The sequence below is a fragment of the Macaca thibetana genome, chromosome 3 (assembly GCF_024542745.1).
Source record: "Macaca thibetana thibetana isolate TM-01 chromosome 3, ASM2454274v1, whole genome shotgun sequence".
NCBI classification, from domain to species: Eukaryota; Metazoa; Chordata; class Mammalia; order Primates; family Cercopithecidae; genus Macaca; species Macaca thibetana.
The window spans coordinates 53114528-53127112 of NC_065580.1; the positions used below are offsets into that span (position 1 = coordinate 53114528).

At 46.0% G+C, this 12585-nt stretch overlaps 1 protein-coding gene across 1 annotated transcript in view; it reads right to left on the minus strand.

Moving 5' to 3' along the window:
* Nucleotides 1-5962: 5962 nt before the first annotated feature.
* The window catches only part of CDHR3 (cadherin related family member 3), a 62728-nt gene continuing 56105 nt past the window's right edge, over nucleotides 5963-12585 (minus strand). The window contains 5 exon segments of the mRNA XM_050784812.1: nucleotides 5963-6622; nucleotides 8160-8188; nucleotides 8190-8206; nucleotides 10350-10383; nucleotides 12233-12244. Coding sequence (XP_050640769.1) covers nucleotides 6318-6622; nucleotides 8160-8188; nucleotides 8190-8206; nucleotides 10350-10383; nucleotides 12233-12244 — 397 coding nt within the window. The 3' untranslated portion in view covers nucleotides 5963-6317.

Consider the following 12585-nt stretch of genomic DNA (forward strand, 5'->3'; position numbering starts at 1 on the left):
ACACTCCTTCACAAAGGTACCACAAGGTTTCTACTGTCCTCCACCTCTGCCCCTTGAACCCAGCCCCCACCATCTCATATCTGGATGAATCCAACAGCTACAGAGCTGGTCTTTCTACTTCTACCCTTGTTCTCTCCCTTCCTTAAGTCTCTTCTCAAATCAGCAGACAGATGCTTTCAAAACATAAGTTGTGTCACTCCTCTGCTCAACACCATGCAATGGCTCCCATCATACTGAGAGTAAAAGCCAAAGTCCTTACAGCGGCCCACAAGGCCCTATGTGATACGCGAACTCCTCTCCACACACATCCCCCAACCCACACACCCCCACTCGCCACAACACACACACTCACCCGCCCTCGCCTCCCCACTGACCCCTCTCTGAAGTCCCATCCTCCAGCTTCATGCTCATCGCTCTGTTCCTCCTGCTGTTCTTCCACTTCACGTTGCCTTGCACTAACTGCCTGGAAGGTTCTTTCCTGTTATCTGTGCAGCCCCTGCCCCACACATCCACCACTTGAATCTCCCCTTACCACAGGGGCCTTCCTTGGCCACCTGTTTAAAGTGGCCATCCTCCATAACCTCTGACCCTGTTTATTTTTCTTAATGACACTTAACACCATTCACATATCTCATATATATATACACACACACACACACACACTTATATTTATATATAAGATATCATATGTGTATATATATCTAATCTGTTTGTCTATCATCTCAGTGGGAATATACAAAGACCAACCCTATGATAAAGTGAGGGCCATATATTCCAAGCTTGCTATATTAAGGGAGTCAGCAACTGGCACTTGCCTTTGGCGAGAGGCCCAAAGGCAGGCAGAGGAGAGGGAGAGCTTCATGGTGGAAACCGGGGAAGGCTTCAGGTGAGCCCTACTTACAGGCTGTTGGCAGGAGGAAGCTGGAGGTGGGCTAGAGGCAGGGCCGCCTATGTGATTGGTTAGGGTGCATATTTGGCTTTCTGTGATGGGTCCTAATTAGGACTCGGGAACAAAAATAGGGAAACTATCAGTTATTAACGAAGTTCTGGCCATTTGGGGCCCATTGGTACATGGGTTGTTTAGCTTCCTAGATTGTCACTAGAGATAGCAGTTTGGCCTCCCGAAAGTCTGATGGCAGGCTGGTTTCGTGCATTGTTCATTATACTACCGTAATTATCTATAATAATTGTAGATAAGGGAGTGGGTTTCCTGGGCAGGTTCCCTGCTGCAGGTTGTGGGGCAGTGTTCTGTTTTTATACAGAGTCCAGCCATCTCTCTGTGGTTCTGTTGTACATTCAGTCTTTTATACCTCATTAGAATATAAACACTAAGAATACTGTTTTATTTGCTATCGTATCCCCAGAGCCTAGAATAGTGCCAGTTACCTAGCAGGTATGCAGAAACTATCTGTTGTTGATTATGATCATGTTTATCTAGCTCTAGTTAGAAAAGTTGTGATTTTGCTACATGATGTGGAAAATAGGCCAACTACAAGCCTGCTTCATTCAATCCAGTTGTACAAATGTTTGTTGAGTGCTTGCTACATATCCAGGAGGCTCTGTGTTAGGCCACTCCAGGTTACACAAGACAAGTATTAGCTGAAAATGGATTGACGACCAGGATTCTAAATACTTTCGCCTTTCCTCTAAATTTCCCTTCAAGTTTAAATTCAACTTCACCTATAATACCACTGCAGGTTCCAGGCCCATTATTCTTTCAGAGGCTGTGCGGGCCCACGTCTAGTTTCTCCAGCACTCACTGCATGTGGAGCTCATTTAGCTCCTCTCAGAAAGGGCCTGTGTGGCAGCCGGTTGTCTTTTGAATGAGCTGATTATCTTCTCAGTTGGGTTATTCCCTGAGAGCCAGAGCCACACCTTGCCCCTAGTACAGGTGACACATAGGAGGGTCCCGGGGTGATGGGAATCTCCTCCACTCCCCATTTTTGACCTTTGCCCTGAACTCCAAATCAAATATCTCACTGATGTTTTGTACCCATGGGGACAGTGGGATACACCATTTTAAGTGAAATCCATCTCACTTTCATCTTCTGCACACAGAGGTCACACTGGCTCAGAGCTGCCATCGGGAGGTGCATTAACTGTCCTGATAGCCCAAGACTGGGAGCTCTACTTGGACATCTCAACTATTTTCTGACAAGGGCTTTCTGCTTTTTTTTTTTTTTTTTTTTTTTTTTTTTAAGGTTCTGAATTATCTCTTCCTCTGGGGAAAGATTCCAGGGATTTTATTCCAGGCTAATTTATCTTTCAAGTAGAACACTCAAGGATCCAAGAAGCAAATAGGCCAGGATGCAGCTGGAACTAGAATTCTGTGGAATAGCTTATCAGCAGGCCACATTCAGCTGTAGAAACAGAATGGAGGCTGCTGAAGGGCAGGGATGGAGGCTGCTGTGTTTCCTAATGAGTCAACGCTTGGCACATGGTAGTTGCTCCATAGTTATTTACTGAATGAATAGGAAGGATAAACACACTCTAAGTTTGAAATGAGAAATCCCAAGTTTAAATAGCAATAATTTTCTTCAATGTTCCCTCATTTTGTAGCTTAATTTTCACAGCCGTTACAAAACACATTAAGTAAAAAGGCAAACAGTGAGAACCCCAGGTGTGAAAGGGGGCTCTGGGGAGCAGAAGTGTCACTTCCCTGTTTCTTCTTGTGGGCCACCCGTGCTTGCCGCACAGGCTGAGTTGCAGACCCTGCTTTCTACTGAGCACAACAAAAAGCTCCAATGTCACAATCTACTGTGCAGTTTCAAAGTCTTCAACAATTATGATTGCTACGTGATCTAATTCCTGAATGTATTTACCCCAGTTTTATAATGAATCAGAATGAGAAAAGTAAACATTGGCTATAATCAACTCATACCTGTTTAAGGCCTTGGGAGGAAGATGGGAGAAAACTTTCACCAGATCCACGATGGTTGCTGTCTTCATTTTATTCAGATAATTCTTTTTCCCAAAACCTGGTCAACATTGGGAAACTGGCTGTCTGCAACCAGTCAGACTGATTGCCAGTCAAGCCTTCGTTGCAACGTTGTAACTTCACCTTAGCCTCTGATTGGTTGCTTTTGGCAACCAATCAGATGTTTGCACAGGTGTGTGCCCTTTGTAACTCCACTTCAGTCTCTGATTGGTTGCTTTCTGCAACCAATCAGAAGGATTGTGGGCCGCCACTTCATTTCCATGAGGTGAGCATGAAGTGGCCAACAGGAGACCTCTAAGGGGTATATGGACTGGGAAGACTCTGCATCTGGGCCCTTGAGTCACTGCTCAGGCCTGTTCCCACACTGTGGAGTGTACTTTGGTTTTCAATAAATCCCTGCTTTTATTCTTTCATTGCTTCATTCTTTCTTTGCTTTGCTGGGCGTTTTGTTCCATTTGTTCAAAACACCAAGAACCTGGACAACTTGCAGTCAAGACCCTCCACTGATGACACTTTGACTTCTGGATTTCGCCGAACCAAATAGCCAGATATACGAAAGAAAATGGGCGGCAGGTGTTCTCTCCTCCCGGTGCACTCTTGCCCCTATTTCTTGAGTTTCTCCGGGCCTGCCTTGAGACTAAGAAGACTCTCAGCTCTCCCTGCCCATCACCAGAGAAGACACTGAGCTCTTCAGAGAGGCCCCAGGCTTCAGGAAGTCCCTCTTGGTGCCTGACTTAAATCTCTTCTCTGGCCATTAAGCACAATTCCCTCTTGCCCTGTCATCACTGGAGAAGAAAGAACAGCTGCTTACCACTCTCCTTTTAATCTTTTTCTTTTTTTTTTTTTTGAAACAGAGTTTTGCCCTTGTCGCGGAAGCTGAAGTGCAATGGCGCAATCTCGGCTCACTGCAACCTCTGCCTCCTGGGTTCAAGCGATTCTCCTGCCTCAGCCTCCTGAGTAGCTGGGATTACAGGTGCCTGCTAACACGCCCAGCTAATTTTTGTATTTTTAGTAGAGACAGGGTTTCACCGTGTTGGCCAGGCTGGTCTGAAACTCGTGACCTCAGGTGATCCACCTGCCTCACCCTCCCAGAGTGCTGGGATTACAGGCATGAGCCACTGCGCCCGGCCCTTTTAATCGTTCTTAATGGGCTTATAAGCGGTTATTAAGTCCCCCTTCAGCCTTCTCAGAGCCTCATTTTACTTGCATTGAAGCTGAGAGCTTCCGAGGAAAGCCTTTGACTCCGGGCCCCAAAGATTTGCAATGTCTTAAATGGGCAATCAGCCACTTCACTCACTTTAACCTGCATAAATGAACAGTCCTGCCTTCTTTTGCAAAGTATAAAGTCATTCAAAGGAATTCCCTGGCAACCAACCCTTATTAATAAATCACGCCCAATCTAGGCCAGGACAGGGTATTTCGCAAATGCTTCTTTTGCTTGAGAAGTGACACTGGCACTAGGTACACAGGAAACAAGCTGCTGCTCTCTCTGAAGCTCTGCATTTGCTGGATGGATCCAGTCAGTCTCCCACAGGACCCTGTGGGCCTGGTAGGCTCTCACCTGACTCCTCAGTTGGGAAGGGAGTGCTTCCCCAATGAACTCTCACCTGGATCTTTCTTAGGGTTACTGGACTAGGGTCACAGCAGCTGGGCAGCAGGGCATAGAGCTCGAGTGAGACTTGCTCAGGCTCTGCTAGGCACACATTGGAAAGTTTAATTTTCTATTCCATCATAATACCATTTATTTCCAGTTCATTGCTCATGCCTACAGGTGAAAGTCTGAGTTGTATGTCTAGACAGGGCTTCCAGTATGTCCTCACTCAGAATCCCACAGTTCCTTCCGATCATAGGAAGTGGGAAGGAGCAAGGCAGGTAGGTTGTAAGGCTGATGGTGTTTCAGCTTTGAGGAAAAAGTGATTTCACTTCAATAGTAATTTTAACCAGAATGGCTAATATTAAAAGGACTGACAATCCCAAGTGTTGGCAAGGATACAGAGCAATTGCAACTCTTAGTGTTTGCTGCTGGAGTGTGAATCAGAGCCACCACTTTGGAACTCTTTGGCAGCATCCAGCAATTGCTCCAGCAATCCCACTCTTAGGTATATGAGCAAAAGAAGTGAGTGTTTATGTTCACCAAAATACACATGCAAGAAAGTGCATAGTGTTGTAATTCACTTTTTTTTTTTTGAGACAGAGTCTTGCTCTGTCGCCCAGGCTGGAGTGCAGTGGCACAATCTCTACTCACTGAAGCCTCTCAGGTTCAAGCAATTCTCCCTGCCTCAGCCTCCCAAGTAGCTGGGATTACATGCTCCCACCACCACACCGAGCTAATTTTTGTATTTTTTAGTAGAGACGAGGTTTTGCCATCTAGGCCAGTCTGGTGTTGAACTCCTGACCTTAGGTGATCTGCCCACCTTGGCAAAGTGCTGGGATTACAGGCATGAGCCACCATGCCCCACCTGTAGTTCACTTTTAAGTACATTTTTTAAAAGTAAAAAATTTGAAGCAGCTGCCACCCTAGTGTAGAATGGATAAATAAGTTGTGATATAATCATAGAATGAAATCAGACACAACAATGAAGAGAACTGAAGTACTGCTAGACAGGACAACATGGATGAATCTCATATGCAGGATGCTGATCTGGACACACAAGAGCACATTCTGTGTGATTCCACTTATACGAAATTCAAAAAAGGCAAAACTAATCTCTGATGATAAAGATCAGAATAGTGGCAGCCTCTGGGAGGAGTGTTGAACAGATCTAATGTGTTCAGTCATCTAGTTGAACACATTAGATCTGTGTACTTTGACTATAAGTTACACAAGAGAAAACAAAAGAAGGTGCCTACTGCGTTTTCTTCTTCCCAGATGACCAACTCTTAATGTATTCATCTGTTTTTTCACTGTTCTGCTTCTTTTGAAGAAGATTTGAGGTGACTTACAAAGGTATATGGTATATTTATAAGTGAAGAAATCTGGGTGATGTTAAAACCAGGGCAGGAAAATAAGGTGGAAACCAGATGTAAGGATGGTCTTCACTATTTGTGTCAGGAAGTCCTGTAAACTTCCTATGGTGAACAGAATAGAGCTTCCTAGCAGTCAATGCAAAGAAGAAACAATTCCACACCCCAAAGTTAACAGTCCTGCTGATCAGAAGCACAGGTAGTTCTGAGATCTGATAGAAAATGTTCCTGTATCATTTCAGAACAGGAAACTATGTGATCAAATCCCTTTCTATTTGAAAATTTGTCAGATGTCTCATGTTTGACCCTGGATGTCTGAATCCCCTCAGCCCACATTGTCCCACCTACGCCATGCCCACACTGTCCCCATAGAATTTAGGGTGAGGCAGCATCCCAGTGATTGACAGGCCCCTGTTTACTTTCCTGGGTGTGGTTTGGGGGAAGCCCTGTTAATGAAGGCTGGATTTCTGTTCTTTGGGGTGCCCAGCTTGCCATCCTCATTTCTGGAACCCAGACCAGCATCCTCAGCCCACGCTTTGCCACTCAGCTCATCTTTTCCCCGGTTGGCGCTTCTCAGTGGCCCCATCCCTTCCCCAGCAGCGACTCTGCATGGGGCCGCTCCCTGGGAGCTGAGCTCTTTCCATTTTGGCATTTGGGTTAGTGGATCTTTCCACTTTCTGGATCCAGTTTTTGAGTTGAATGCATATATTTCCCCGGTCACTAGTGAAGAAAAAAACACAACAATCACATAAACCAGAAAATTCCAATGACTGTCTCTTCCCCCACTTCTACCCTGCTCTGTTCTGACTCCCAAGGGAAGATGAAGCACACTAGAAGATGTGAATCACTGACACCGACAGCAGACATGTGAATAGCACTGCAGTCTCCAACAGCCTGCCCTTGTCACAAGCCATGCTGCTTGGACCACACAGGTAGCAAACAGCAAACCTCTCTGGATAGAAAGGCTTAGGAGCATCTCAAGGACATCTCAATTGCAGGATGAGAAGGCCATGTAAATCTTGAACTCCATGCAAGCTTTGGATAAATTAGGTTCGGTTTCTAATGGGATTACCCATTACTTTCTGATTCATTTTGTTTGTTTTAAAAGACCCCTGAATTCCTGCTATAAAAAGGAATTCACCAAGTGAGAAGGAAAAGGCTGATTTTTATTTATGTTAGGTTAGCAGCAATTTGTAGACACAGACACACAAATCTGGTCCCACTTGAGATGATGCAAGGAAGCCATTTTTATTGTGTCCAAGCCAGCAGACGCTAATTGATTTAGGCCAGTTGGCTCATGTCTTTCTTTTTTTTTTTCTCTCAACTACACAAAAACACAAAAATCCTCCTCTGCCTTTTGCTCTGGAAGATCAGGTTTAAGGCAAGCCCTTGCTTCTTGTCATTTCCATACAGCATGAGTGGCCTCTCAGCTCAGGATCCCACCAGCACTTATGCTAATGTGGGCACATTATGGTAACAAGCACCTAATAATAGAGGGAAATTTAATTCCAGCAGCAGCAGCAGCAGCGGCAGCAGCCTCTCACTGGAGAGGAGCCATCCTCCTTAGGAGGAGGACCGGTGCCGTTTGCATATGAGGGTGGCAGGAAGCCAACACACTTGCCTCCTGAATTTGGTTTCCTTCCTTTTATTCACGTCTATAATTGAGCCTTTGTAAGTGGAGGGATGAGTGTAAAGGAGCTAAATTTGGAGCTGATTTCACGGGGGTGATGAGAGCTCTAGAGGCCAGCTCTACCTTATGTTCATCTTGCCGACCAAGAGGAAATTCTTGGCCCTGATCTAGGGAAAAAAGAAACTACACTTGCCATTTCTCTGTATCTTCCACTACTAATAAAATGCTATTAGAAGCATCCAGGAAGAATGTGGATGGGGGGCGAGGGGCGCAATGAGTACCAAAAAGCAGGAAAAAACCGTGGATTCCTGGATTCACCAGTTGCCTCAGCTGGTTCGTAATTTAGGAAGGGAGGCAAGAAAGAGGCATGGCCCTTGAACGTGAGCCTTTAGGTGGAGACCCACTGAGGCCTCACGAGTGTGATCCTGTAATTGAGCATCTGCAAGCCAGCTGGGTTCACAGCTGATCTCACGTTGTATTAGCCTGGAAGAGTCAGCACTGTATAGGCGACATAGCCAAACGGATTGACAAAATGAGTTAAAAGCCCGAAATTGGATAAGGTCTTCCATGCTTCTACCAGTCTGGAATATGAAAAGCATTCTTACAGCGGTATTGCCACTTAATTACCTGGATTTATGACTTCTCCATCAAAGACTGTTCATCTGGATAGTTTCCTAAGGAGAAGACAGAGACGGCATCAAACATAACCCTACATTCCTCCCCCCAGGCAAAGCCATGCATCCTTACAACCCAAGTTCCTTACCCAAAGCCTTCTTGACTTCTAAGTCTTTAATAGGCACTGTACTAGATGCTGGGGACACAGCAGTGAACAAGGCAGGCATGGGCACTGCCTGTACACAGCTTGCCAGTTACAAACAGGTGCTGCAATGCAGAGTGATAAGGCTCTGATGGGGAGATGTAGGCTGTCATGGGGCACAGGTAGGGGTAGAGGAGACATTTAAACCACACTTGGGGGTTAAGGAAGCATCCTGAGTAAATAAAATCTAAGCGTAGAAGGAAGAGTGGAAATGCCACACAGCATGGCTAAGACCTACATTTTGTCAGTGGATCGCTGTCAGGCATTGTCAAGGTGGACACAGGTGAGCTCCTAGGTGTCCGTACCTCTGGCCCTGGCACTCCGGCCCTCCCCTGCGGCGGCCTCCCATTGCCTAGGCCAATGCAATGTCGCATCTGGGCCTCACCTAAGTCCTGTGCTCCAGGTCTCTTCTCTTCCCTGATATGTCCTCGGTGCCACCCTCCAGGACCTGACTTCTGCCTAATGCACCTGTCCCTCGTCCCCATAGAAACACCCCTTCCCTCACATGCTGCCCTCTAGAGGTGCCAAAGTCAGGGTCGCTAGCACAGTAGCAGGGATTGTGTTTGGAGTTTGGCTAGCTTTCCAATCCCCAGGTTTTATCACTTAAAGGATCCCCTACCTAGTTCCCCACAACTCCCCAACTCTGAAGAGAGAGGAAATGGGGATTACACAGGCTTCATCAATTTGACCAGCTAAGCAGCCCCACTTTTTGTGGTCACGGGTATTTATTTAATAGACTAATTTAATATTACATAGTTCTAGAGCAATCTCTAAGTGGCATCCCCAAGGGTACTCGCCTTAGACAATCAGACCCAGGAGACCAGAGACTGCCTCTTCTTCCTGTTTGTACACTGGCCAGAACATAGAAGATTTAGGGGATGGATGTGCCTGAAGCCAAAATTCCAGCGCCCTGCATTGACTTCCTCATGGGAGGAGCCATTGAATTATCATGCAACAAATTCATGAAGCTTGGACCATGACAAAGCCTTACTCATGAGGGTAGGGAAGAGCTGGAGGGAGCCACCTTCAAGTTCTTTCACTTCACTTCCCAGGGGGTAGAGAAGGTTATGTCAGAGAGAGAGAGAGAGAGGTGGAGGAGAGGGAACTTTCCAGCTATCCTGTAACACTTTGCATTTGTGTGACACTTAACAATTTTCAAACTATTCCTCCATCTGTTATCTCAGGGCAGATGTCCTCACCCCCCATTTTACAGGCGAGGAACCTAAAGCTCAGCAAGGCCAGGGAAGTCCCCAAAGTGATAAGGCTAAGTGGGCAGAGCCAACCCCGGACCAGGCAGGGCCCTTTCTCTGTCACTTTTCTGCATGATACTGGAAGAGCAAAGGAAATTTAAATCAGCTGGGCGCAGTGGCTCATGTCTATAATCCCAGTGCTTTGGGAGGCCGCAGTGGGTGGATCACTTGAGGTCAGGAGTTCAAGACCAGCCTGGCCAATATGGTGAAACCCCATCTCTACTAATAATACAAAAAATTATCTAGGTGTGGTGGCACATGTCTGTAATCCCAGCTAGTTGGGAGGCTGAGGCATGAAAATCGCTTGAGTCCAGGAGGCAGTGGTTGCAGTGAGCCGAGATTATGCTATTCCACTCCAGCCTGAGCAACAGAGTGAAACTGTGTCTCAAAAAAAAAAGAAAGAAAGAAAGAAAGAAAATTTAAATATCATTGGAGGCTGAAGCACTAGTTTTGGTCTTTAAGCTTCACTCCCCCAACTCACTCTCGTGGAGAGCTGGTATAGATAATAAACACCACTACTCAATATTTATGAAATCCAGTTCTTCTGCAAATATATCAGCAGGCATGTTCAGTGGAGGGAACAGATTCTATCAGGAGCTCGTCACATAGCAATCTGTTCCAGTAGCCAAATGCAAGCACCTCTCTGAATGATAAGCATGCCCACAAGGCTGTGTCAGGCCTGCCTTCGGGGGAGATGGGGCCCCTATCCCCCAGTGTCTATGCCTGGTGCCCCACACTGCCCATACTCACCACCACAACGTCTCTCTTTGCAGTCTTCGTTTCTGCAGAGAACAGAACAGGCAGAAGTTAAGCTTCTTGGGCATTAAATTGACCTTAAAATTCCACCCCCACAATGGTATTTCCCCTAAATAGGCTTCGATCTCAGTCTTGCAGACACAGCAAAGAATTGTTCTGTCTGTAGATGTGTTTGTTGACAGCTTTCCATCTTCTCAGAAAAAAAAATGCATACACATATGTATATACACACACAACAGTAGGTTTTTTTACTCTTTTTCTAGCTTGTTATCAGTGGACCTAGAAAACTGGCTTTTAAATGGCTTTTAAGATAAGAAAGAAAGATTGGATTGGATACCTCTTTTCATAAAGTGGGAGTTTTATGCATTCATTCCCCAAGCCCTTTTATTTTATTTCATTGTTTTATTTTATTTTGAGGCAGGATCTCACTCTTGTCGCCCAGGCTGGAGTGCGGTGGCACACTCACAACTCGTTGCAGCCTTGACCTCCCAAGCTCAAGCCATCCTCTCAGCTGCCTCCCCAGTAGCTAAGACTGCAGGCGTACACTACCACACCCAGCTAATTTTTTAAATTTTTTTTCTACAGACAGGGTTTCACTATGTTGCCCAGGCTGGTCTCGAACTTCTGGGCTCAAGTGATCCTCTAGCCTCGGCCTCCCAGAGTGCTGGGATTATAAGTGTGAGCCACCATGCCCAGCCCCCAGCCCCTTTTTAAAAAGTGGGATTAGAGACAGTTTGTGAAAATCTCATTTATTAAAATCATCACTCTCAATATGATCAATAACCACTATAATCAAATTTCTAACCCTGTTGAGACAAGCCTTAAGCATGTCAGACACATGTCTGTGAATGAAGTGATTAAAGCAAGCATTTTTTTTTTTTAATTAAAACACTGTCCAATTCTTTGTCCTGTCTCCCCAACACTCTGGAGTCTACTTGAGGCCGGGCCAGGACACCTCCTCAGACCTGGAGCTGCTCAGATGGACCTTCCCCGCCCCCCCTCCAATGTACCCACTTCCTTGAAGTCATTCGGCTTTCTTGGCCCATCTCACCACCCCCATCTCCCCTTTCTCACTAGTCTGATCTAAATAATTTGTGGAAATGATCAAATCCATTAGAATCTGGGTATCAAGTATTATCTGTTTTTTTTGTTTGTTTTTTTTTTGTTTTTTTTTTTGAGACAGAGTCTCGCTATGTCACCCAGTCTGGAGGGCAGTGGTACAATCTCGGCTCACTGCAACCTCTGCCTGCCAGGTTCAAGCAATTCTCTTGCCTCAGCCTCCCAAGTAGGTGGGACTACAGGTGTGTGCCACCATGCCCGGCTAATTTTTTGTATTTTTAGTAGAGACAGGGTTTCACCATGCTGGCCAGGCTGGTCTCAAACTCCTGACCTTGTGATCTACCCGCCTCAGCCTCTCGAAGTGCTGGGATTACAGGTGTGAGCCACCACACCCGGCCTTATTTGTTCTTTCAAAAGAGGCCTGTGTCCAGCACAAAGCATTAGCTGTCCTCAGGACACCCTCCGTGGGCAGCAGTAAGCAGGTCTTGTCTACATTTAACACGTGGAGAGTTCTTTCCTCCTGTGCCATGCAGCAAGGGACAGACCTAGGTGTTCAACTGAGCTGATTGGAGAGGGTGCTAGGTAGGGCACAGACAGGACCAAATTGAGAGATCCAGGTGGGCCAAGATACTGTGCCCCTGCCCTTCCCATTCTCTAGCTGCAACCAACCTCCACTTCCTTCCATCCACGGAAGATGCAGCTGAAAATGCTCCAAGACGTGATTGCAGCCTGATTCTCTGCCGAGTAGGAACCTTTTTATGTAGCACAACAGAGCAAGCAAAAAACAACAGATGAGGGAAACAGGCACGAACCTATTTCCTTTCTTTGTCCTATGCAGGGGAAAAAAGAGGGGATATTAATTCACTTGAAAGTATGCTGCACTGGCACGTACATGACACCATGGGGTTCTTTGGGCAACTATGCCCTTTGAGATACAGGGGTTGACTGAAAGAGGTGCCAGGGATAGGGACAAGAAAGACTAGACCACCACACCTGCTTCAAACAAAGCAGCTTCATCACTATTGGCTTTGGACTAGAATTTGATGAGTTAAAAAGTATCTGAGAATTTGATGAGTTAAAAAGTATCCCCTTATAAACTTCAGGGAATACATTGTCTCTGATGAGAACACCTGGTGAGGACATGACTGCCCTAGTCAGACTGCCCAGCAAG